Source organism: Rhipicephalus sanguineus, chromosome 6 (assembly GCF_013339695.2).
Source record: "Rhipicephalus sanguineus isolate Rsan-2018 chromosome 6, BIME_Rsan_1.4, whole genome shotgun sequence".
NCBI lineage: Eukaryota > Metazoa > Arthropoda > Arachnida > Ixodida > Ixodidae > Rhipicephalus > Rhipicephalus sanguineus.
The window spans coordinates 146,031,855-146,058,681 of NC_051181.1; the positions used below are offsets into that span (position 1 = coordinate 146,031,855).

General features: G+C 47.6%; 1 protein-coding gene across 1 annotated transcript in view; it reads right to left on the reverse strand.

Moving 5' to 3' along the window:
* Positions 1–26,827, reverse strand: part of LOC119396698 (suppressor of lurcher protein 1-like) — a 259,810-nt gene that overhangs the window by 7,707 nt on the left and 225,276 nt on the right. The window contains 3 exon segments of the mRNA XM_037664005.2: positions 34–202; positions 16,282–16,320; positions 18,619–18,812. Coding sequence (XP_037519933.1) covers positions 34–202; positions 16,282–16,320; positions 18,619–18,812 — 402 coding nt within the window.

Consider the following 26,827-nt stretch of genomic DNA (forward strand, 5'->3'; position numbering starts at 1 on the left):
TGCTGCACATGTGACGTAGTTGCGCATACGTACGGGGGCACGCCTTCGACGTCAAAGTAGGCGAACTCGATGTATATCTTTTCGTTGCTCTTGCCGTAGAAGAGGTAGTGGCACTCGGTGTCCCGCGGGTAGACGCCCGGGTAGTTGGGCGTAGAGAAGGTGCCGTTGGACACCTCAGAGCTGTTGTAGATGAAGGTGCACACTGCGTGGGGAACAGATGAGCTTTGTCAAACACACCTCTTAAGTAACAGAATATGGCCGTGCAATGTCTCGGTAAAGGTCGTTTGTACAAGTCACTTCGCTTGCACAAGCTGCGCTTCAAAGATCGCGGCTGCGCAGAGTATACAATGTGCCCGAGGATCTGCGTCGTGTGCTTCCCCTCCCGACCACGAGATCAGTTCTCACATTTGCTTTGAGGAAATATTTCTCGAGGTGATCATACGTTTGAGGTGACAATACATTCTGTAGCGCAATAGAAATTAAACCGCTCAAAGTTGCTTTGGCTACAGTTGTTTCTCAGTAGAACGAGAGACTTTAAAAACCAAAGTTCTTGGACTTTGGACTGCTAAGGAAACGCTACTGAAAGAGCGCTACACGCTGTAAAACATTATTCCTAGAATCAAGAGCAAGCCTTCCACACTAAGCCCGAGGGATTTTATCGGTTATGCAGATTGCACATCTTAAAGGTGAGCAGCGCCCCTTATCTAAACCAGCGGTTAGCGAGAGAGAGAGAGAGAGAGAGAGAGAGAGAGAGAGAGAAAGTACAGTAATGCCCGTATACTGTTGCCGGAACGTGAATTTCATGTACTTCCTTTTGCGGTTTGCAGTTCTAGACTAAATCTAGCGGAAAGATTATAATGGCTGCCACTTGTACATGTTGGCATACGTGCGAGTGCATGCGTAGCTTTTATCTCGTGTTTGTAAGTTTATTTTGTGATCACGGGATTAATTCTGGTTTTTAACGATGACGCACACTTATTTTATGTATATGGGGACGTTGCTTCTAAATAAAATTCTCAGTTGCTAGTAGCACCTTGTCCCGTGTTCTTCAAACGTATCCGTTCTTTCAAGCGCTTCACCATCGTGAAGGAAATATTATTCTAGGCTTCGTTATACTAACAGGTTAAAATACTTTGTGCCCCACTGCTTTCACTCGCGGTTGCTTATAAGATAAACACTGTGCTTACACTTCTACCTTTCTTCTATGCGTAGAGTGGCAGGCCTTATACAAAGCTTATCCGGACGACCCCTGTGCGTTAGTCTCTTAAATAAGTCGCTTGAGTGGACGGCGGACGTTCCGGGGAAGCACGTAGCAGTTAAGCTGCGCGAGTATAAGGTTACACGCAGCGCGCAGCTTATGTAAAACAGGCGACCCGCTGCCGCGTTTCTGCACGAGGTAAACACTTGTCTTCGTCACGAAGCTGCCGCGCGGTTATTAGATTCCGCCAGAAAGAAAACAATAACGAAAGACGAGCAAGAAGAACGGTGCCCGATTAGCGCGCATATTATTCACGAACGCTGCGTGTCTCTGCGAGCTGTCAGGAAGCCTCCACTATGAGGGCGTGGGAAATGGCCGGATGCGGAGAAAAATGACCGCGCACTCTATATATGTCTACTCCCAGAAAGCACTTCGCGGCGCGTAAATATGCAGCCGCGGGCTATGCGCTCACGAGAGTCGGTGCGGCGCAAAACAACAGCCCGCTCTTCGCGATTCTCCGCTTTCGGGATATGGCCATTAAAAGAGAATGCCACGGGACGGGAGTGTTTTTTCGAATCGAAGTTGCTAGGAAGTATCTAGCGAAGCCTTCGATGCAACATGCGTTGCATAGAAGGTTTTGTCAGCGGGTCGGCTCTCGATCTGCTCGGATGATTGCACTGCGGAAAACACGGGAGACGGGACGATAAAAGAAGCTTGTGAACAAACCCCGACCATTCTGTGCACAGAGCGTTTGTGTTCCTCCCGAGGTTCGCACAAACTTGAAAGTGTAGCGTTATACGAATGCTTCGCAGGCACGAACACTTGGCGTTGGTGTCATCTCGCATTGCGTACATTGCTCAGCGACTGAAAGGTGATATCACATGGCACGTCGTCTGGTTCTTTTTTTTTTTTTTTGCACCACGCGTTTCCATATCCGAAAGAGCGCAACAGCAGTACTTCCAGTCACCGTCACGTGCGGAGAGTCACGTGACCTACGTGGAAACGTCGCGTGTGACGTCATTGGTAGAGAGGCACGTTGTTGTCGACTCTGGTTCCGGCAGAAGCGATGCTGGCAACATAGTGAGGACCACGAAGTGGCACGGCATAGGCCACTCAGTTTTTGTAAGGCACGCGTGAAATGATTTGTGATCGGCAAACAAATTTGGCGAAGTTTGCAATAAGCCGCGCAAGACTTGAAACAGCGAAACTGGACAATTCTGAAGACTAAATCTGGATGCTTCTAGGTTGTTTCTAGGCCTTAGCTAGGTGATGAAGGTTGTATCTAGGTTGCTCCTAGGTTGTTGCTAGGCTTTAGCTATGTGATGCTAGGTAGTTTCTACGTTGATTCTCAGCGCAGAGAGGTTCGACTTGAACCACAGAGAGTCACGGACACGACACGGATGTTTAAACTCTAGAGACAGAACCTCGCGCTGAAGCCAAGCGTTTCGCACCTCTCATAGATCTACGGGCACGTCGTTGTTGGCGTAGGCCTTCCATCGCTTCGCGGTCTTCTCGCAGCCGCCGCTGCCTTTCCCGTTCTCTAGTATTCTCTCGTTGTACGTACTCGGGGTCTTCTGCTCGCAGCCATCGCTTCGCAGCCATTTGTTGGGCTAACTGTTGCCTTCTTTTTCAGTGGACTAGTTGTGAATAGTGGGATTTGCCCCATTTCTGTGGTACATACCCGTTTATGATGAGGATAGTTTTCTGGATCAACTCACAAGGAACGATTTGCTAAACAGCTTCACTGCCAAAAACGGTGTAATCTGTGGCGTCACCATTGGAATAGTCACTGCGTGGATTAAAGCTCGATGAACATAATCAAGCTCGTAGCAATACGCATATAGTATGGTCTTACACGCTAATTACCAATTACCATTTGCTTACCAATTATCAATTACCAATTATCAAGCATAGACGGAACGGGAAGACAACGAACGAGCCAGCTTCGTAGGTTACACGTAAAAGTACATCAACGTTGCAGGATTGTGACATTCGTGCATAAACGTTGTTGAGAACGGCCGAGATAGCGCCATTGAATATGGTGCGAAAAACGACGAGTAGCTATGCGCTAAGGAAGCAGAATCGATATATTTTATTTTTATCACCACCACCGCCACATTCCTTGAAAGTGTCTTTACAAATTTCCCTGCAAGTATCAATAACCCTTAAAGAATTTCGAGTGTTTTGCTGAAGGAACAAGAAAAGAATGCTTTGAAAAGCACTCGCACTGGAGAGAGAGCTGTCAGTTCGAAAACAGCAGCCCCACTCCTTTCACGACCGAGTAAGAAAGTGCTTTGATGCCACTTCTCGCTGGACCGAATAAAAGGGGCGAGTAACGAATGAATCACATCGACAACTGTTCTCGCACTATATATAGTGAACGGTCGCCGGCGGAGAAGCGCGCCCTTTGAATACGTCCAGTGCAGCGTGCAGTGAATGCCTCACAGATCCGTGGGTCCCCCTCCGCTTCATCTCGAATAAAACCGTGCAACGCGGGCCGCTTCTTGGGGAACCAGGACTGAAACGTGGCGTCGCAACGCGTAGCCTAACGGGCGGAGCAAGCAGCTTCAAGACGCTGCGATCTGGCACCGGCAAACTGATTGCGTGTATTGCTGTCTTAACACGGTACCACTCAATGCCAGAACACTGTAGCACGCGCGCTCTTCGAAACATTTTCCGCCCATGCGCGGCGGCCGTGGAATAGGCTTGGCTTGGCTAGACGCATGAGGCTAAAGCAAGAGTTAATACTGAACGCGCGTTTGTTATCATTCAGGGCGGTAGCATATTCGCCATTTTCATGGCATTTAGCAACCTACCATAACGCGTCAACATAACTTATAGTTGCCATGGTAGTACGCCTGAAGACCGTATATAGTGCCTCTTGGAGTACTATTCCGGGCATTGTCGAATTGCGCCATGTTGTCAAATTCCGCCATTGCCCAACTCTGATTGGCCCAGAGGGCTGCTACGACCTCTGCGATTGGCTTAAAATGCCGCCAGTATGAAATTTTACAGTGTAGCTATATTTGACGGTATCCAGAATGCCACCCTCGGACGATGGAGAGTGCTGCCTTTCTACAGGTTACTGACGCGTCAGATTAATCGAGGTGCAAGTCGGCTGGCATTCATGTTACCTCATGAATGAATGAATGAATAAACTTTATTAAAAGTCCGGGCGAGGCGGGGGCAAGAGGGGATTAACCCCTGTCCCGTCCCACTCTCTGTCGATGATGACGGCGTCAGATGACGGCTGCGTTTTTTTTTTTCATATAAGGAGGAATAGCGTTATAGCGGTCGAGTCAATTGAAATTCACTGGCTCGATATCGCCGTACTTGCATGTCTGGACTGGTGTAGCGGTATGTAAAAAGAGAAGTGCGCATAGATGTGGGAATTGATTACTGTTCATGCGCTGTTGAACTTGGGCGGACATCTGAAAGCAATTTAAAATGTATGATGAAGCCTCTCTGAATACGAGGACATTATACAGCGCCAACATTCGATTTACCTTGCACCATTGATCATGCATGCTTACAGCTCTCATCTCAGATAAACTCCATCTTGATGCAAGCGGAGCTTAAGTTAGCCGTATAAACAGTTCACGAGGAAGGCCGTCGTACAGCTTCATGCCTGTTTTTGCCACGTGATTATGTTGATCGATATATGGTGAGTCACGGTAATTAAAGAAAAAAAATAAACCAACTCCGCTTCGTGGACACCGATGGAGCAGCGAAGCTGGTGGCGTTCCCCTCGTCAGGCTAACGCATTTCTATGTTTTGCAAGTCTTTCAGATATGTTGCATCACAGCTCTTTATTAAACACTCTTTCTTAAGCTTTCAGGTGGTAGTATAGTTTTATTGCATCTTGACCATACCACTCTCATACACAGGTTTACAGAGAAGCCTTCGCTTAAGATGCTCCGATATGTTGTATCCCTGCTCTTAAACACTCTTTGTTAACCTTTGAGGTGGTAGTATAGCCACCACCTTTTATAAGCACAAAGTATCACGTGACAGTGGTGTGACTATGGTAACGCGCACGCCATTTGTTGGGCTAACTGTTGCCTTCTTCCTTTTTAATGGAAGTTGTGTGTAGTGGGATTTACCCAATTTCTGTGGCACATACCCGTTTATGATGATGACAGTTTTCTGATAGGCCGCACAGATTTCTGTGGCACATACCCGTTTGTTGGGCTAACTGTTGCCTTCATTTTTAGCGGACCAGTAGTGAGTGGTGGGATTTACCCAACGCCTGTGGGGGCATACCCATTTGTGATGTCCACAAGCGTTACCACGGACCCCGGATATAAAAGGCTCGACTACGAACGGCTTCGCTGTTAAAAACAACAAACATGAAATTAAGCGCTGGAAAAGGAGTTCATGCCAGCCTCTGCCAACCGCCACGATAGTGGCGGCTAATCAGCTTCACCTGACACCTTAACCTGTCGGCTTTTGTATCTCGATACCGCTGTGCCAAGCATAGTGGTGTCGGCTTTATGAATGTCCCCGGTATAGATGCTCGACTCCCACGAGACCATGCGCGTGTTGAAATACGGAAAGCCCCGGTAATTCCATAGGTTAGTTTATCTTTCCGACTGATAAGAATGTGCGTGTTAGTGCAATATGGCGAGCAGCAGCACGCGCTGTCTTGTGGGAGCCAGGCATCTACCGTTCTGAATATACATGCGTTTGTCTATGTCTAGATGATATGTAGCTGTACCTACGTGGTGTTCTACTAGTAATGCGTTCTGATATTGTCGTTGTGATGGTTCTTTCGATCCTGCTTTCTTTTTTCTGGGCGGTCTAGGTTTCTCACGGTTCGCTCTGCATACTTAATTGTCACACGTTTCAAAAGTTCCCGATAAAACTCTCGTTTGAAGACAGTGCTCGCGTCGTCTCGCCGTTTTCTTACTAGTATGCGTTTCCGGCGCTGTGTAACTTCGAATGCATTTAACCCGATCGACGAAGACGTTAACATATAGTGACTAAGCTTTAACAAACATTGGCTCTAATGAGCAAACATGGAATGCTTTGGAAGGCTGGCGCCGTTCGAGGCACTCCAACCAGAAAGATGCAGCACCGCCAGCAGTCTAAGTAGAGAGGTGTGTTTGGGATAAGCAAGAAGGAGACTGCTTAACGCATTTGGTGGTGCTTATTTTAAGGCTTTTTCTCGGCGCGCACCCGTATACGCCATGATAGAAGGGCTTGATAACGATTGCCGGCCGGGAATAAACAACACCGCCCCCCCCTCCCTTTTTCTTTGGCCCGGGTAAAGAAGATAGAAACAAAAGGAGAGCAGTTGAATTTGACCCCATATGGCTTTGTTTTCGGGACTGTGCAGGTCGTACGCACCGTCGTATGGTTGACCGAGCGAACGTTACTTTTCGCAGTACAAAGCGGAGTTAATTTGCATCTTGCGGTTCGTTTAATGAAGACGCAAAAGAAAATTTGCATACTGATGCGCTCCTCCACCCTATAGACACGAAGGTGTTTCTTGGCCGTAGGAATTGAGGGAGGAATTAACGAAGCACTTCGTTCGGTAGAAGCGCTCCCGATTGGCGAAACGCATCGTTGTTAATGTTATGCACGTCGTCCCTATTGGTCCGTGCCTTTCCTTACGAAGAAGATGATATTTAATGAAGAGAAAGGAGGCGAATGGGCTGTAGAGAACGAACTGTCTGGAGAATAAGCGCTCGGATGGCGAGAAAGATGAGCAAGAAATTTTCCTATCCCAAAATATTGTGCATTGCTTTGTTTGAGAGTGCTTTAATTGAGGTCATGTACAGCTATTTAAGCTTGTATGGACATGTCTGCTTTCTGCATTGCATTATGCCTGTAGTCGATTCTTCAATAATGATCGTATTTAAATAGTTTTAACTGCAACAATCTTTTTAAAGAAGAGATGAGACGGAGAGCGTTTGGTCATCCTCGTAAAAAAAATGTTCATTTAAATATTGCTGTATTTTTGCCCGATGGGGAAAAAATATGCTGGATATACAGGGTGTCCCAGCTATGTCTAGTTAGAGTAAAAATATGCCGACACACGCAATGACGACGCGACTAAATGCATGTTGTTGACTGTTGCCTAGAGTACTTCAGTGCCACCCCCTCGCTACGCCACTTCTTCACTGCATGCTCCTAAAATTAATAAGCCAGCGCATTGAACTAGAGATTGATGCATTAAGGAGTGTAGTGTACAAGGTCTCTTTCAGCTGCGGCCGCTTCTATGTAGTACAGGCGGGCCGATGCATTAACTATGATTGTTGGAACATAAGAGATCGCTAACAGGAGGCTCACCATCTAATCTATCTTTACATTGTCGATATTGTAAGTGCACGCCAAAATTCGATGAATGCGCAGTGTTGTGCCGACATAGAAAGGAAGAAACGCGCCTGATGATTGAGGCATGGCATATTGAGAATAGTGGGAGCGGTTGCGTGAGCCAACCGTCGATGAACTTGCATAAAGATGAAATTAAATGCCTTAACAGTTATCTTCCACGTAGACCGCCACGCGTGCCGGATTGATAGGTTCGCCTGTTGCATGGGCATGCGCAGATAAGTTTTCGTGCCTTCTTTATTTTCCGCCGTTGTGCGTCTCTTCAGTTGTTAGTCGGCGTTTGCGGTGTCCTGACGTCTTTCTTGTGTTCGTGTTTGCACGCCCTGTGTTTTTAGAATGAATGCTTACCAACTAGCTCAGCTCTCTGTTATTCTAAGTATCAAGGACACTGCAAGTATTACAGAAGAACGCAGAGGTACCTAAGCACAATAATAAAGTACACGGTAAACAAGAAACATCTGGTTTTATTAACTTTCCCATATAGACAATACGGAAAGATGAAATAATGCCTACTGAATGGACGAGCCAGGAGAATACAAAGTGAATTTCGGCTGCATTCGCTTTTATCCAAAGACGTTGCATCATCTTAACACTAGCCGCGGTTAAAGCTCAGTTCGCGTGCCTCACGAGAAAACTTCCAGCAAGCTCACGCGCAGGTCGAAGGAGAGTCGTTAGGCTCCATGTTTGCCCAGCTGAAAATTGAACGGCGGAAAAATTTTGCTTACTTTTATGGAATGCTGTTGATAGGATATCGCCCGGATGCTCGACGCTTTAACTAGCATCTAATACTTACCGTTAGCGTGAGAGAGCGCCAACACAATTTTAAGATATCTCGGTCTTCTAGAGGAGCAACATACTTCGTGGTTGTTGCCCCGGTGTCATTAAACTAACAAGATATTTCGTGCAATTATACAAGCTATACAGGAACTTATATCGCTGTGATCTTTTTCCATCTCCCCTTCATTCACTGCATCGGGTTGTATTTAACTGTATCATGCCTGACGTAGCAAATTTACTTGCCATCGATTGATGTCTCTTCTATTTTTCTTTTTTTTTAGTGAAGTGGTTATAGGAGAGGTTGGCGCCTCAAAATATATATCTAAGCGCGGGGGACATGACTTGCCGCACTTGCTTTTCTAACGCATTTTTTATAATACGCCGCAATTTTTTAACTTTTTATATAATTAACCAAGTACCAATTAATGCGCCAATTAAAATACAGCATAAATCGCATTTAAGCGTTTATTTCAACACAGATATTATCGTTATATCGTAAGAAAATAAAGAAGTCAGGTTAAACAACGCGTTCAAGTTTTATCCTACGTGCACGGAACTGAATTCGGGGGTCACAGGAGTTAACCTCCAGCGTGCTGCACCGTATTAAGCACCGCTGGCGCACATCTGGAGAAGTCCTCTTCATTCTGCGCGACCGTCCAACTAAAGAAGCGTTCGCTTCCGAGCGGACCCCCCTCCCTTTTTTTTTTTGCCCCGATTTGCTTGGACTTGTTTAGAAATAACCGAAGAGGTCATTGCGATCCCGCACCGATGCATGCGAAATAAGAAATATAAAAAAACGGAATAAGAGACACGACTCTGTTGCAGCTCTGAGTCGAGTTTATAGAGAACTTCCAGCGCGTTCCACTAGCACTGTGCAGTTCTTCTCTCTCCTTCACTCAACCGCTTGATATTTCTTTCTTTTTTTCGGTGCTACGAATCCTCGAAGACCACTGCGGCGTCCTTTCTTATTTAATTTTTTTAGCGCGAAACTCTGGAATGTTTCGCGTCGTTACTTGTTCGACGAGCGTGCGAACAGTTCACGAAGATTGGCGAAATGAAACGCCGCCATTTTGTTTTGGCTCACACGAGTTTTGGTACACATCTCAACAAGCGACTCGACACTGTGTTTGACAGTATAAGATGGTAGAAGTGGGCAAACCGCCTAAGGACAAAAAAAGAAAAGAAGAACGAACAGGAACGGGGCACCAGAAAGCTGCGTTGAAATGGGCATAAAGCGCCTCGCCCCGAAATACAGTAAATAAATGAAAGAGGGCTCCCAGACTTACTAAATAATAAGAATGAAGTCCTCATTTTCTAAATCCTTTTCTGTTGAAACCATCTGCGTCAAAAGCCTCCGAACAAAACGAAAGAAAGCGAGAACTCGGATAGTTCTATGGAAGCAATGAGCGCGTCGTGTAGTTTTTTTTTTTTGTGCGTACCATCTCTGTGCGTATCTATCTATGCCAGCGGCAACAGGAAGAGAAACGAAAAAAAAAGAATTACCGCATTTCCATGCTTTTGATCTCTGCGTTGGTTGTTGAGCAAAAACAAACATAGAACCACTGCCACGATAACCAGAGTTCCAGCGTGAGCTTGGAACAATGGCGATCCTCCTCCCGGGGGTGCCCGCTCTCGAACTCTGCCCATCACAATGTGCACCGCCGGCTTGATCAATATATTCGCAACCATCCTTTTGTTGTCTCTTTATGCGTCGCATTATTTTGCTCCTGAGAGCAACGGTTTCTCCCCAGAGCCCGCCTATTCCTGGCGTGTATACAGTGAGAGGCTGCACGACATTGCTCGGACCCTCATGCGCCGCCTCCATGGACGTCGACCTGTTTGCTTGCGTTTTTTTTTCTCCAGACATCTGTGTACGGCTGCGCCGATTCCCACATCCTAGAATGCGAGGAAAGTTCTTTTTGCTATCATTGTCGTCTTCTCGTCTTTCATTGGCTGGTTCATGTTGGTTGTTTACGATTCGATAACGCGATAGTCAAACAACGCTCGCGGGCCCGGTGTGAATTCGGGGCACATTTTTTCCCCCCATTTTTTCAGCAGTGTATAATTGAAGAGTCTAGAGAGCTATGGTTCAGCCGACTGTTTACAGCCGGTGTTCGTTTGTTGTTTCTGTTCACTTAGGTAATTGGACGCAGCTTCGAGAAGGACGCAAACAAGCTGTCCGGGAGTTGGAAGTAAAAGCAAAATACGTGTAAAACGAAAGCTCTTAAAATGAGAGTTCGCATTACTGGAATTTTAGGGCGCGCTTTTTACTAAATGAGAGGAGATTGTGCAAACGAACGCTATGAGCGCCGTGATATACTATGCTGGTAGCACTATCCGTAATGTAATTGCCGCGAGTGCGTGATAGAAGGAAAGTAATGAGGAATAAAATATATAAACGAGGAAACAGGATGTAGATGGAAGTATAAAGTAACAACGGAAATATATTAACTTTCTTGTTGACCATATCGCTTTGCAAGACGATTTCGTACGGCTAGAGCAGGATAGAAAATGCCGATTATTGGGCATAATCACGCGAAAAAAAATTGACGTACTACCTTCAGTACGATTACAAGGCGAATTTATTATAGTGGGCGGAAAGAGTGGTATTGTTGAAAAATTTAACAACCCCCAAATATACGCAGCCGAAGAAACCGGTCACTGAAAACGCCACTGTGAACGTAGCTTTCATTGTAATAGGTGGCCACTTCACCGTGCAGGAGTACTTGCGAACGAAATAAATCTAATTTGAGACTTCACAGAGGTTGTGTTACAATACTAGCCGTCATCGTAAACGGTCTACGCTGACCATGGAGTGTCCTACAATATTTACTAGAGGGTCCCGCTGCAATCGTTTAGCCACAATGGGAATGATGGGTAGTACGCGGATTTGCCTAATCTTCGTGCTTGCGGCTTCGAACGCTTCTGTGGCTTTGTTTATTGTTGCGTTTTGGCTTTTGTTTCGAATAAAAGAACGGCTCGTTGTGAACCTCGTGAGCTGATTCGAATTGGTGAGCCTAATAGGGTCAAGGTGGTGACGTGGGACTGCTGAACTTTTGCTGAACTTTCGTCTTGCGACAAAGTGGCTGCAGGCTACACGGAGCCGAAAGAACGAAGCTTAGTCAAATTCGTGTACAACCAATCATTCTCATGCTGGCTGAAGCATCACGCGTCGGAGCTCCCATAAGGACTAGCACCAGATTTCCCTCTAGTGTAATCTGATAACGCTGACAGCATCTAGCTCCAGTCGTACGGGCAATGTAACGCGTCTGTATGACGTTTGCGCGACGTGACGCCACCTGGCGTCGACAAGAGAAAGTTAAAGAAAACAAGCAGAACTGCCTTTTTTTTAAAAACTTCTTTCGTGCTCGAAATCTATTAAAAAAAAAAAAGGAACGACGGCCGATGCCGTCCACGCGAAGCAGTCTACTTTGCCGCCTACGTGAGTATTGACATAAGACTTAAGATGGCCGCAGTCCACTTTGCTGCTTATTTAGCCGTCTACGATGGGTATTAGAACAGACGCAAAGCAAGTAAATAATAGTTTCGTTGATACGATTCTGAAGCCAACACAACGGAACAATGATGAGAAATAAACACAATTGAAAGGTTTATTTCTGGAGTGTTGTTCCACCACTCTGCTCAAAGGCTAATCAGCGGCACTTTCAACTAAAAGGTAATTTTTATTTGTCCTTTCTCTTTTAGAGGAGTCCAACAGCGCAATAGAATAAGGAGTCACCATTAAGTATCACCTTTTTCGTGAAGAAACGCACGGACCAATAGGGACGGCGAGCATAACAGTAATAACGGACGTTTCGCCAATCATATATAAGCGCTTGCTCCTAAGAAAAATGTTCATCAATTCCTCCCTGTGACACTGTGCCACTGCACCTCAAGTGCAATGCGTGCGTTTTGCCGTTTTAATCACAAGCTTATTTCCTGTGTGATTATCCTATACTTATATTTGTATGTTGTCCTGAAATTCTTTCTAGAATTCAACGGCAACACGTAAGCATTTTGTACCTACGGATAAACGAGCTGAATGGTTTTAGTTCAAATAGGAATACGCAATCGATTACCTCCTATGCCGCCATTTCCGCTTCGACAGACAATACCAGACAATGCCTTGAGCACACTTGGTGATCGGTATTTTACGGGAGAGAAAAATCCTGAAAGCATGGGCTCACAGCATATATCAGCCAGGAAAGTCGCATACGAGCCCTTCTACCATACTCGAGAGCAGCTGACTTAAGCGCCCGCCTGCAGCCTACTATGCTTGCGAAAGGTTGATGCGTTTTCTCTCTCTCTTTTACTCCTTCATTCTCTCAATGTCTAGTTGACTACATTGCATTTCCTTCATTCTTCACTCTTTTTTCTCTCTCGGCAAACTTTGAAGTACGAAGCGTCTTGTTTGTTCTTAAAGCTAGCTTTCCAGCGAGGCACTTTGTCAAGTTCACGCCGTAGCCAAATTGTAGTTCAGCGTGCGTGTTATGCGCACGAGATGAAAAATATACAGCGCCGTCTCTCCCGCGACGACACCGCGTTCTACCGACAGGTTTCAGCACAACGCAGCTGGCATGTTCTTCCGTCTTCATTTGCAGGTGTCGTCAATAATCAGCCGAAATGTGCGAGGACTCACTCTCGAATAAAGGGGGAGGGTATATATGTATATATTTCGTTATGCTGCCACTGGTTCGGCCTTCGACGCCGCTATATATATACGCTCTTTATTGGTAACCGTGGACGGAATCAGCCGTCCCTTACGCCCCATCACCAGATGCGAGAGCAAGCGGGTATAGAAAAGAAAGGAGGACATGAAAGGAGGAAATGCATGCAAAGAGTCTTCTCGGCCGCACTGGAGTGAACGGCGGCCGGGCCGTGGGGAGTTTTTTTCCCCGTGACTGGAGCACTCCACGCCGCGCCGAGGAACAAACTTCGCGCTCGGCGGCAGCTCGTTGCTGCTGCCGCCAGGCGGCGCTAAATCTCTGGGCCCCTCGAGGGATTCTTCCCCTTTTCAAGGAAGAGCTGGCGAAGAGTTCTCGCTCCCAAAGTGAGCCTGGCTTTCTAAGCCGTCGGTCCGCGTTCAAGAGGAAGTATAGATGCATGGTGAAGTAGAAGAAGAAGAGCGAGAGAGGAGGCGTAAAAGAGAAGGCGACGACGAGGGCCTGTCGCGAACGCTTATAAGGGTCCTTTTAGGGCGATCGCGTGCCGAGAGGATGTCTTTATTTTTCTTTCGGCAGTAAGAGAAGCTACTGGTTGTCAATACGGGTAAACAGCTTTGGGAGCGCCGAAAGGTTTTGCGTAAGGGCAAAGCTAACAGTTTCGAAGAAGGCGAAAAAAAAAAAAGGGAAAACAAACAATTAGAAACAAAAAGTACAAAAAGGGCACATGCGAGCGTACAGTATCTGCAGAGGCAAACTTTAGTGAACAGCCCGTTTTAGACATTCTGAGTTGCACCCCTCTTCGCAGTCCTTGGGGTGTATACCAAGAGCACACGCGCGTGCATCATCGGTAGATTAAGAGCGCACGGCCAGCATGTTTTGACATTCAGCGTAAACACTACAGAAATGCGACTGATGTGCCCAATAGGCACTATGCATGAAGAAGAAATCGCGCGCAGTCAACATTCAGGAGAAGCGTTAAATGAAAAGTGATAACCAGTTCGAGGCGGTAGGGAAAGAACATCCTAAAGTGTTTCTTACTGCGTTCGGCAAACGAGTGATAGCGCAGTGGGTCCGCATTTCAGGCGCCTCACACTATGAGCCTGACAAGTTAAGCGATCCAAGCCTCGTCGCAAAGCCTGTGGCCGTTTCTTTTTTTTTGTAGCTTTCCCTTTTTTTATGCAATTCTCCAGCCAGTTGCGTGCCTTTGTCTCCCATTATCTTTTCTCGTCTCTCGTTCCGCGGCCATATTTACCGGTTCTCGAAACGCCGCAGACGCCCAGTTGTTGGCCCAGAAATTATTGCCCCGGAGAGTCATTCGCTGCTGGAATAAACGGGCGTTGTCTGGAGGCCGCAGCTAAAAACGCCATCGCCCGAGAAACCGTTTCGCCTTCTTCGTTTTTCTCTCGCCTCTTTCATTTCTGCCTTGCACGCCCGTCGAGCGCGTCTCTTCTTCGCCGCCGGAAGAAACAACACTCGACGAGAGAAAGGCAGCGCTGCGCGTGAGAGATGCCACAACGCTCGCGACGCCCGGCATTTCATTGCGTATACGACGACTACGAACGCGCCGCTGAGCAACAAGGCGAGATGGGAAACGACGTCCCAAGAACAAAGCCGCCACAACACAAACACGGCGCCAGGCTTTGGGGCCGGAGATGGTTCGGGGGGATGTGTCTTTTTCTCTCGCTTCGCGAGAGAAGTTGCGAGGCTGCCACTTCTGGCTACGGCGCCATACATTCCCCGCCGCGGCTATCCTGCACTCGTAGCCGTAGTGGCCCGCCACGCCTATTCCCACCAGCCCATCCCCTCCTTAACCCTAACCACCCCTTTTCCCGTACCCGCCTGTCACGAATTATATCCTCTTCATTTCGTTCTCGTCCCAGTTCGCTTCTCGCGTTACTTTATTGCCAACTGTGCTTGACGAGAAACGCGGTGACATTGCCTTTTGTTTTCCGTGTTCGCGCCCTCCTTTCGCTTATGGTAATCGCGCGAAGCATCCGTGATTGACGTTCTTTCTGCTCCGCTTCCGGGTCACTCTGCCAAATTGAATAAGAAGAAGGCTGTAGGAACAACAGAAAGACGAGCAAGGAAACGGAAAGATTCGTAGAACGTGTCGACGTGAGATTAAACGGCCCTTACTTCCTTAGCGACCCCGTCTTCCCGAAAGGCCCGTCCGGGAACACGCACGAATTAAGTCTGCTGGTGACACGAATAGGAGACACTGCAGCTCCGTCCTCGCTTCGCTGAAGTGGAGTTCCGATAAAGCTTTCCTGGGAAATATGCGAAGAGGGACAAGTGAGCAGGAAGCGGAATTCGCGCTTCGAAGTTCGTTTTATCAGTTTTTTTTTTCCGCGTCGCAGTGAAAAATGGCGTTCGAAGCGCGATCAGTGATGAAAGCTGCTGACCCACGCCTCACGATTGACGAAACTCTTGGAAGCGCGGAAAAAAAAAATGTGAAGGAGGGGTTTTTGAGAAAGCATGACTGGTGCTGTGACCGGGGCTCGTATACTTAAGAAAAAATGGAATAGTCGAGCCGAGAGAGCCGCACTTAATTTGCTGGCAACATTCACGTCACTGATTAGACCCATAGCCAGTGGCTATGGGTCTAATCAGTGTTCTGTATTTTCACGTAATAAGAGAACTTATAATAAAAAAAATGATTGATTGATTGATTGATTGATCAGTACAATCGACTGAGAAGAAGAAGGCGGCATTCGCCTTCGAGCCGTCTTAGGCAAATGTATAAGGAACCCTGTGGCCTTTGTGATGTATCGCATAGCGAAAGTTGGCTGCAGAACGGATGGCCGCGACTTTTGAAACGCTCAGGCGAGCGTCGCCTTCCCTGTAGTCATTTGTAGATTTAAATGGCAAATAAAAGATAATTATGGTGTTTCACGTAGCAAAACTTTGATAGGAGGCAGGTCGTAGTGGGCAACTTCGAACTAATTTTGTTGACCTGTTTTTTTTTAACGTGCTCTAAATATATGTACACGGGCGTTTTTTGCATTATGTCCAAATCAAATGCTGCCGTCGGGGGCGGGAATCAAAGCGCAGCCGAGCGTCGCTAACAGCACAGCACTTTACTCCCTTATTCCCCACCCCATTTGTAGGGTAGCAAACTGGACGTAGTCTAGTTAACTCTCCTTCTTTTCCTGCATTCCTTCTCTCTCTCTAGTCTCAGCGCGGCGAACTAAAAGACGGTTTTAATGCAGGGCATACATCAACCACTCTGTGCTGTGACCATGTGTTGATGTGAACCACAATAAGGAATAAAAAAAAAAGAAGAAAAAGAGAAAAACTGAAGCTTACCGCCCTGTGGGTCCTGACGACCGGAAGGAATGCCAAAATCTAGAAAAAAAGTACGCCACAATGAGCAGACATGAAGAAGACAACACCAAGTTTGCAGAATAATAATAAATAAGGTTCATATCCCTGCCCAGCCAGCGGCTGCACGTTCTGCGGCACCGGCTTCACGTCGTTTCCGCACCCATTTGCGCTTCTGTGCGCTTTGGCGCACCTTCAGTTACGTTTGTTGTTGCTCCGAGCGGACGACACGCGTCCGTCACACAGCAGTTTCAAAGGGCTACTGCTGATAACAGCGCTAGCGCGATCTCCACGTCACAAGACAATGGGACACAGCGATTGGTGGGAAGAGGCGCCGCCGAAGGAACAGAAGCTTTATTGTAAAATCAATGAGATTCGAGACCGGCGTCTTTTTAGTGGGCCTGGGCGCCCACCACGGTCGCGGTTCCGAGACCTTGTCTCGAAGCGGCTTCCTCGGCACGCTGGACGGCCCAGAGTTGTGCTGTCAGGTTCGAGCTGAGCAGTGCGGTTTTTCAGAGCGAGCGGAGGCTGGCGGTGGAAGAGACGGACGAATCAGCACTGTTCGATTTGTCTATTAAGCCCTGACGCTCCCACAACATGTGGCTAAGCGTGGCAACCTCGCCACACGAGCTGCATCCGTTTGTAGTGTAAATATCTGGATACATGGCGTGCATGAGTCTGGGGTTTCTGTACGAATCTGTTTGTAATAGTCTGTAGTGTACCGCTTGCGTCCTGTTTAGACTATCGTGAGGGGATTTGTATACGCGTCTCTGTAACTGGTAGTGTGTCCGCGGAGTATCGCGACATTTATGTAAGAGGCATAGGGGCACCTGTCGCGAGCGCGCGAGGGGAGAGGGGGCGAGGAAACCAGTGGCAAGGGGCGATGTGGGAGCGCCGAGCGATGATATCGTGACGAAAACGCGCGGATTGTACAAACGAAGTAGCTTCGCCACGATATTGTCGCTCTGGAACTTCCACGGCCACTGCAGAAGTGACGCATTGCGCTTCATCCCACGTTCCGGTGTGTGCGCGATGAAAGCGAGCGAACGAGCTGACTGGAAGGCAGAAAAGTACGCGCGTGCGCAGTACAAGCTCTCCAAGTTAACCGTGAAGCCGTCAGAAGGCGCTGCGATGCAGTCTGGCATAGAGTTAGTGTATATGCTACCTTTAGGTAGCAGAGTTGCGCATCTGTTTTACAAACGCCGCTAGCAACCATACATCGTGGAGAAGCTGACGCTCAGGCCAATTTTTGTGTTACTCGACGCCGTCGCTGCAGTGAATTGGATTGACACCAGACATCGACAGTAAAGTTAATCACTAGTCTTCGATACGCCAGACACGTTAATCGGTGACGCGGTAGGCATGTCGCCTGCAAAAACGGAGTGAGACTTCACCGCATAGCTGTGGTTGCTAGCCATACCTATGCGCCACTCTGCTACCTAAAGGTAGCATATACAGTAACTCTAGTTTGGCATTTAGTTTGACAGAGCGTGTATATGCGCGTCTGTCTTCCAAACGCCGCTATACTAGCGGACAACTTTTCTTGGCAATGAAGGGAAAGCTACGAGGGCTCAGCATTTGCATATGCACCCCTACTACGCGAAGTAGTCCGGTACGGCGCGCATTTTTGATCGCTGTTGAAAATGATGGCTGCGCGTAATCGCTCGTTGCATATCGACGCAGACGCCGCTTAGCGTTTGAGGTACACGTAAACGGCGCGACTTTCACACGCATGCAAAAGCGCAAAGTAACAACGTATAAAGTAAAAGAAATACAAATGTCTCATCGGTGGGAGCTGCGTCCCGTTTCAAAGAGCTACATGCCGAAAGTAAATGAGTATGTTTGATGTCTCACGCAAAAAGTGCCGGCACAAATGTGGGACTACATTCATTAGCGGTGGGATACGCGTGATTTGGCTCTGTACCCTTCGCTTCATTGCCAAGGAAAGTTGTCCGCGAGTATAACAACCATGCGTTGCGGAGAAGCTGACGCTGGGGCCAATTTTTGTATTACTCGACGCCGCCGCTGCAGCGAACTGCATTGACGCGAGTCATCGAGAATCAAGTTAATCACCGGTCCCTGACACGCCAAACACGTCAATCGGCGACACCATTGGCATGTCGCCTGAAAAACGGAGCGCGGCTTCCCCGCATAGCTGTGGTTGCTAGCCAGAACCACGCGCAACTGTGCTACCTAAAGGTAGCACAGTAACTCCAGTTTGGCGGAGTTTGGCTCGCGCTCCCGTGGTCTCCATAATTTCGCGCTCGACTGTACTTCCATACGAGTGTAAAAGCAAATTCTATGCGCACAAGAAACACTCACTGGTGACAAACTGGTAGATGGCCCGGAATCCCTTGACGCTGGGCGGCCTGCTGCCGAAGCTCTGGAAGATGACGGTCATGCGGTGCTCGTTGGACATGATCTGGTTGGGCAGCTGCGAGCCGCAGAAGTTGTCCAGCCGCTCGCGCTGTCCCTTGATGGTGATGAAGCCGATCACGGAGTCCACGTTCTCGCACCTGCGGCAGAGGAGGCGCGCATTGCGGATTACGACACTCGGCTCAAAGCCACAACGGCAAGCTCTATTAATAGAATTTCTAGCCGCTCTACCTAAAGATAGCCCCGTTACTTCAAGAGAGAGGTAAGCTTGGCTACACTGGGTAAGCTGGGCGCGTTGTTTGTGCACAAAGAAAATTCAGAGCCGTTCCCCTCCTGTGAAGGTGAGAGGCCAGCGAAGCTGTGTAGTGCGGCGCGGCGGTATCGCTGCAAGTTTAACATCGTCGTGTACAAGAAGCCTCGCATCGTGTTGCTGTGCTCTTGTTGTAGTCTATTTAGATTCGCAACTCGAAAGTGACGCAGGATGACCGTGTTATGCGATGAACTTACGAAACTAATCTTCAAAGTTTCTCTTACGAAAGGGCATTTCATCACGGGCAGGTCCGTCTCTCGCAATAACGATCAGCGGGATCAAATTGCGACCCCCGATCGATAAGTAAAAGTAGACTCCGCTTTCGTAACGTTTACTTAATCGATATGGGCCCCAAGTTGTTTTGATATTTTTGATATTTGAAAACGCCCTTATCATGCATTTTGTTTTTGTCGCATGCTAGCACTTAGGACCTTCCTATCTTGCTAAAGCGGGTGGGTTGAAGGGTGTCGCGTGGAACAGGTCTGGATGAATAGATCCAGCTGGAAAGAGCAAGAGGCTTAGCATAACGACTGTCATCATCATCATACTTAGTAGAGATCTGTGGTAACACGTCAGCATATTTTGCCCTGCACATGCCGACCGCTTACAATAAATGAAGCAATCGTGACGCAACCACGTGTATGACTAACAATTCGTTCACGAGTCTGAGCCCAATTGCCCATGCACAACGAAGGACCCGTGTAGCCACATTGCTGTAACGATCAAGACTTCGACCAATAAGGCGTAAAATGAAGATTTAACTCTTTATAGGGCGAACTTGTGCCTAGCGGGAATAAGTAACACTCACAGCACAAGGATAGAGGTGAGCACAGTCGTCCATCGTTCAAGATCTGATCGGTTGCTGGAACGCATACCCTCCATACATGCGTTATTGCAGTACATCCTAGCGTGATCGATAACGCTCACGTAAGTTCCAGAGCGTGCTCAACTATTCGCGTCGTGCATGGGAACTGAGCGGCACATAGGAAGACACTCGAGGAGGTCATTATTAATATTAACAATTTCTGAGGTTTTACGTCCCAAAACCACGATATGATTACGAGGAACGCCGTAGTGGAGGTCTCCGGAAATTTAGACCACCTGGGGTTCTTTAACGTGCACCTAAATTTAAGTACACGGGCCTCCATGGAAATGCGGCCGCCGCGGCGAGGAGGTCATTGAAATGCACGCTTATGCTTTGTGCGCGAGAAAATTTACGCGCGTGATTTAAGAGCACAGAGTAACCGCTAAGAGATTATAGTGGGGCGGGGTACACATCCACCCACCATAGAGAAACATTCCTGAGAATTAGCGCGACGGCGCGTAACTCGGTCTTTTCGAGCTGCTCTCTAAACCAAATTGGGATGCAACATAAAGAAAGCGAAGGAAAGGGAGATTCACGGAGGTCACGAACTTCCACAGCTGCAGTGCGTCTTTTTCCCTCCTCCTCCACTGCGCTGCACACTACACTGCGTGGGACTGGCAGCGCGATCTTTCCTTCTTTTCTCCCTTTCCTTTTGAAACCCAGGCCCGACATCAAGCTCTGAAAAACCCCCGCTGTGAAGAGTGCCCCTGGGATGCGGTTGCCACTTGGGTATCGCTGAGACCATATCGCACGCTAGCGTGACGTCTTCCTCCTCGGGATTCGTTCCCCGACCCCGAGGCCGTAATCCGCTTAGCCTCACACACGCCTGTGCCCCCTGTATACCATCAGACTGCACAAAGCAAGGCTTATACCCTCCCCGCCCGATGCACTCCCCATCCAGAATTCCCGAGCTCAGGGTCTGTATAATCTGCGAATCCTCGACCCTCTGCTCATTAGCGGGCCCTTTATCTTGTCTCGCCACACGATGCATCATTTTGCGACGACGGCGCGGCTGTGACGCCGTGCGCTCGCAATTCTATGTGCATCGGTGCGTGGCGATTACGAAAGTCGGTAATCGCGTTTATTCTGCTACGAGTGGAGTGTGCGGCCGATGAACACAAACTGAGCTCAATTTCGCGCTGATTTCCTTTTAGGTGATAAGCACGCAGCTGTAAGACGCCCGCCAATGCCCGCAGACAGAACAGAAAAGTTTCGAGTGATTCCTTTTTACAGACACCGGTTTCCAAGCCATGCATAGCGGCAAGAAAAGAAAGCAAGGGAGTCAATGGCCGATCATCGGACAGTCTTGGCATTGGAGCTGTAGGTGCTGCGCACCTGCGAGGTGGCGTTGCGGCTATTTCATATTCAAGACCTGCATACGACTAGCCGCCTGAATGAGGACAGAAACAAAACGACATCCTGAACAAAAAAGAAATGGTTGGAGCCATTCTGCTCTCTGAATGGGGATGAGCAACGGAGCCGACGGGCGCACTCCCGCCTCTGCTCTCGTAAGTGTTATTCACAAGCGCGCTGCTCCGCGGGCATTCTCACAATGAGCCGCCAGCCCATACTTGAAACGCACGACCGCGCAAACGCAGCGCCTAGATTCGACTGACGTGGCGAAACACGAACTAAACGCGTACCGCTCCACTGATTCCTGCACCTCACTTGGTGTTGCACTGCCTAGAGGATCGGCCCACCCATGACCGTTCCACGATATCAATTGATAGCGTCGTCATATGACGTCATGCAATGATGCCATATGTCATTATGACGTCATACATTTGGGTTATCTGTGACGGCATGATGACGTCACGCGATGACGTCATTATGTAAGCTCATCGTTCGGGAAGAGGACGTAACGTAGGCTTTTTTTTCTGTTCGTAGATGCACCCGTACACTGTAAGAAAAAAAAAAGGCAGATCCCACGTACCGTGGGAATCAATGTTATGCCAAGCATGCAGCTGAAAGGTGACTGTGACGTAATTTTTGTTACTGAGCGAAACGTTACAAAATGACGCTCAAGATCTGTATAAATTTTATACGCACGCATATATGCTGAAGAGCTGCACATGTGTTATTTAACCAGTTGTTTACAGTTGTGGAACGCTGCCAACGGCAACGTGGGCATTACCAACACCAGAAGCGGTAAGCTCATATGTAGTGCTTATACTTGTCCCTAATGATGGAGAACGCATGCACATTTCACGAATCCGTGTGCATTTGTGGAAGCGGTTCTTGACAGTTCTTGAATAAGGCCATCATCACCGTGGTCAGTCAGCAACAGCAGCTGGTCATGACTTGTTATTGGATCCGGTCGTGATCGCGGTGACGAAGGTTCCATGTGTAGTAAAGTATTAGGTATAGACAATTGTTGGAAATCGTGGATGACTCGGTCATTTCGTCGACAAATTGACTGTCGACAGAGCCGGCGACATGTGGGAACCTGAAATCACCCTTCGCGTTGGTGAGGTATAGGCCGTCGAGGCTGGTAGGCCTGGATAGTGCTACGTAGACCTACATCAGTGGGTGGCGCTTACCGTATTTGTAGACTACATGGGCGTATGTGGCCTACGTAGCTTAGTCTACAAAGCGGCTGTCAATCAATCTGGCATCATCATCGGTCAGCATGAGGCCATCGCCCAGCCTCGTAACAAATGAAGAGGACACTGCGTCGTTCTGGAGGACTAAGTGCACTTTACGGTGCGATGATGTGAATGTCATACGTAACTTTCGTTAATCTATTCGTCCGGGGTCGAGCAATGCTTCATATAGTTTGCTGAATCATAGGAATACAAATGTAATATTTATTAGACTGCTATAAAAGCGGAGCCGACACTGGAACCACAGATGTTAACCAGATATGACGCCTGTATCGTAGGAGTACACATCGTAGGATTATCATGTAGTGCTTATTGCTTTCTTGCAAAATTAGATCGCCAGCACCATAACCACAATTGACGTGCACCGACATTACGCCTGCATAGCCTGTTTTTCCAAACCAGTTTACAGACCTGGCGTGGCTCTGTGGTAGAATACCTGATTGCCACGCAGAATGCTTGGGTTCGATTCCTGCTGGGATCCTAATTTCATTCTTTCCATTCGTCGGGTCAACGCTGGCGATGTCTGTTTTTCTTAACGCTCTCGCATTTAAGTTACCAATGTCTGTTCTCACCGTTCCTGGTAGATATAAACTGTCAATCACCTGTGGCGCATACCTGTACACCGCGGCCTGTGGTAAACGGGTATGTGCCACACGTGTCTGGAGGAAAGGGTTTGACGACGCACGCGACAGGATTTTCATTATTATTCATGTCATGACCCGACAGTCATATTCGTCAAATCCCCTTACCCTCCCAAGCCAATTTTGGTCTACACGAAGTTGAGGAGGCGATCGTGAGAGCACCCAGACGTAGGCGGCTAGATAGATACGTATATAGAACCGCTCAAAGTGCCAAATGTTCGCTAAGAAATGCTTCACATTTGAAAAGAGTACTTTGAGTCCTTTCGGAGAGTCCTGAGTTACCACGTATATGACTCTCTTAAAAGAGTCACGTCAACTCCATTTGGAGATCACTGTACTCTCTTCGAGAAGGCTTGTGACCCACAAGAGAGTGAACGTGCCTCTTTAAGGAGAGTCATATAGGTGGTAAGTCAGGACTCTCCGAAAGGAGTCACAGATACTCTCTTTTTTTAAAGTGTACGGAAGCCAGAAAATTTGCTTTAAGTTTATATGCTTGGTCGTTCTATTAATTTCACTCTTCATCTGTTGAACCGACGGGCTTGTTACACTGATGTGTGTAATGATGGGCTAGTTCAAATGTCTTCAACGCTTGTTTATATCACCCCCCCCCCCCCTTTACCCTTCCTTCCTAAAGAGTAAACAGGCGTTGTGCACCTCTTCGTGCTCGCTGTCCGTAGTACGCATGTTTTCATATCACATAATATCAATCTTAATCTGATAGCTTTTCTGCCCGTTTATCATCACTACATAAAGGGAAAATCGAGTTTAGTATCGCGTTTAGTTTAGTATATATTGTTTCAGTACAACCCCCCCCCCCCCCCCCGCCCGACTATCTCATAGAAATCGCGTCGTTCAGAATACGTGTTTTCTTAGGCTCTTTTGCGCTACTAAGTTATGAAAATTGGTTGAGGCTACATATTAATACGAAAGAAAAAAAATGAATACAAAGATAATAGTGCTTAGCGACCAGAGTTAAAAAAACATACAGCTACCTACTGATACAAAGGCCACAAGGCTTGCATGAATAAAAAAAAAAGAAGAAAAAGAAAGCTTCAGTTTTCGACGAGTCATTTTCCCCGCTCGTTAAGGGTGTTCTTTTCCTGACGGGGGACATGACGGTGCGTCAGAAACAGCAGCGTAGAGCTCCCCGCAAAATTGTATATATATTATCTAGAGTATATATATATAGATATATATATATATAATATAGAGATTATAAGATATCGAGAGTTGTTCCTTTTTTGTTTGTGTGTGTGTGTTTTCATTTTTGCTGCTATGACAAGATTACGTACCGATGTGGTCTTCTTTAGTTTCTTTGCGACGCAGGCAGTAATTGTGCTATGAAGAAAGATTCATTAGGGAGAAGGGATGAGAAGGGATGGCGATGACAAGGGATAGCGATAGGCAGGGTTACTGCGTCGCCACTTTAAGGGGATGAGAAGCGCACCAGCTGCCCGCAAAACTAAAGAAACATAAAAAAAAGAAAACGGACGAAGAATAGGACGCCTGAAGTACAGCTTAGCAGTGTCGTAAAGTGGTATGTAACAAGCTCAAGCTTGATCCCTTCCTTTTTTTTTCACATTTTATGTTGTATGCTTCGTGTTTTCTTTCTTTTTTGTTTGATGCTGACAAAAAAGAGTTCACATTCCATACACTGCTAGGACATCGTGTGCTTGTAGTTGTCGTCTGTTGGATGCGCTTGCGCAATTCATTATCGTGCTGTTCGGGCCGGGCCTATCCACTTTCGCTTAAGTCTTTTTATTGGCTCAATCTCCGCGATCACGAAAAAAAGAAAAAGAAAAAGAAGCCGGTAACGATAATCGCATAAAACTTTGGTTGGAAAGCGCGCTGGATCTATTAAACTCGGGCTTTGAAGAGGCAGCAGAGCAAGAAAGCCCTCCCCCTCCCCCCTTCCCTTCTCTGCGTGGGCAAAAGTGAAAGGAGTTTAAAAGGAATTTAATGAGCGATACTATCAAATGTCGACTTGACGCCGTGTGGCTGTGCAAAGAAAGTTTAGCAGTAAGAAGAAAGCCGCGGCAAAAACAAACACCAATAAGAATTGTTAGGGTATAACGTCGCAAAGCCACGATATGATTATGAGGGACGCCGTAGTGGAGGGCTCCGGAAATTTTGACCATCTGGGGTTCTTTAACGTGCACCTAAATCTAAGAACACGGGCCCCGAGCATTCTCGCTTCCATCGAAAATGCGCTAGCCGCGGCCGGATTCGATCCCTCGACCTTCGGGTGAACAGTCGAGCACCATAACCACTAGACCACCGTGGCGGGTCAGACATTAAGGTCGGCTGTGGGCATGAAAGAACAAGTTGCCCTTCACACGTATGTAGCACGAAGCTACCGGGGCATCCAAACAGAAAGAAAGCTTACGAAACATTTCGCAGAACTGATTGACCGGTTGTGGGTATGTAACAGCATCTCGTTGAGTTTTGAAACTGGAGGCGACACGAACGGAGAAAATTCTGTTTATAAAAACCGAATGAAATATGTAGTGCCGGAGCGACGGCAGCTGCATGGAAACAGTGCGTTTGCTTAGGCAAGCTTATCCCTGGCGGGCAAGCTCGTAAAGTGCGTCTGTCTGCAGGTTATGCAAACCTTTATGTCGCACTAAAGCATCACATATGCTGTATCATTCAGCTTGGATACTTCAACGACACCTTGCTACTTTTAGCCGGATGGAGAGCCGTTGCGAAGGAAACTGAGGTTGCCGTTACGCGAAATGTTGTTACGTAAGTGTGCGCGGCGTGTGCATAAATGTGTGGGGTTCTTGCACACCATTCGCTTCTCGGAGGCTCTGTTCGCGGGCTCTGGTGTAAGAGCAGCGCACGGCAATTGTGGCAGAAAATTCAGCGCAACAGATGTTGTAGTGGTAGTCTTTAAAATCGCCGTCGTTGTCATGGAAGTGTGGGATTTGCAAGATGTAGAAATTATGAAAGACTATTACATTCGGCTCACATGCGCGTTGATTATGCCCAACGTATTAGCTAGACAGCAAAAACGAAGAGAGAGAGAAACAAAAAAGAACAGAAAAAACGCACGGAAGACAGTTTTATTTCGGCGGCGGCTTACACACGTCCAATATCTATGCTATTTTTGAAAGGTGTGATGTCAGGGCATTATTGAATAATCTTGCAATTTACCATAAAATTCGGTTGCTTTGCTCCTACAACGTGATCTCACACACACACACACACACACACACACACACACACACACACACACACACACACACACACACACACACACACACACACACACACACACACACACACACACACACACACACACACACACACACACACACACACACACACACACACACACACACACACACACACACACACACGCACGCACACACACACACACGCACGCACGCACGCACGCACGCACGCACGCACGCACACACACACGCGCACACACACACACACACACACACACACACACACACACACGCATACACACACGCACGCACATGCACACACACACCTTCCGTGCGCTGTGCGTAGAAGATAATAAATCCCTGCCTCGCCTACACTTTACCTATAGGTGGTATTCTGGTGACGCCCACGCGCGTCATCTTGTTGCCACTTCTCAACGTGCTTGCTGTACAACTGCACGGCATCCTCGATGACGTTAGCTCACACGTCCTACAGCGTTCTTACGGGGAGAAACTGCGTGAGCGATATTAATTCCTCGAAGGCTGCAGACGCCAGCAAAGAA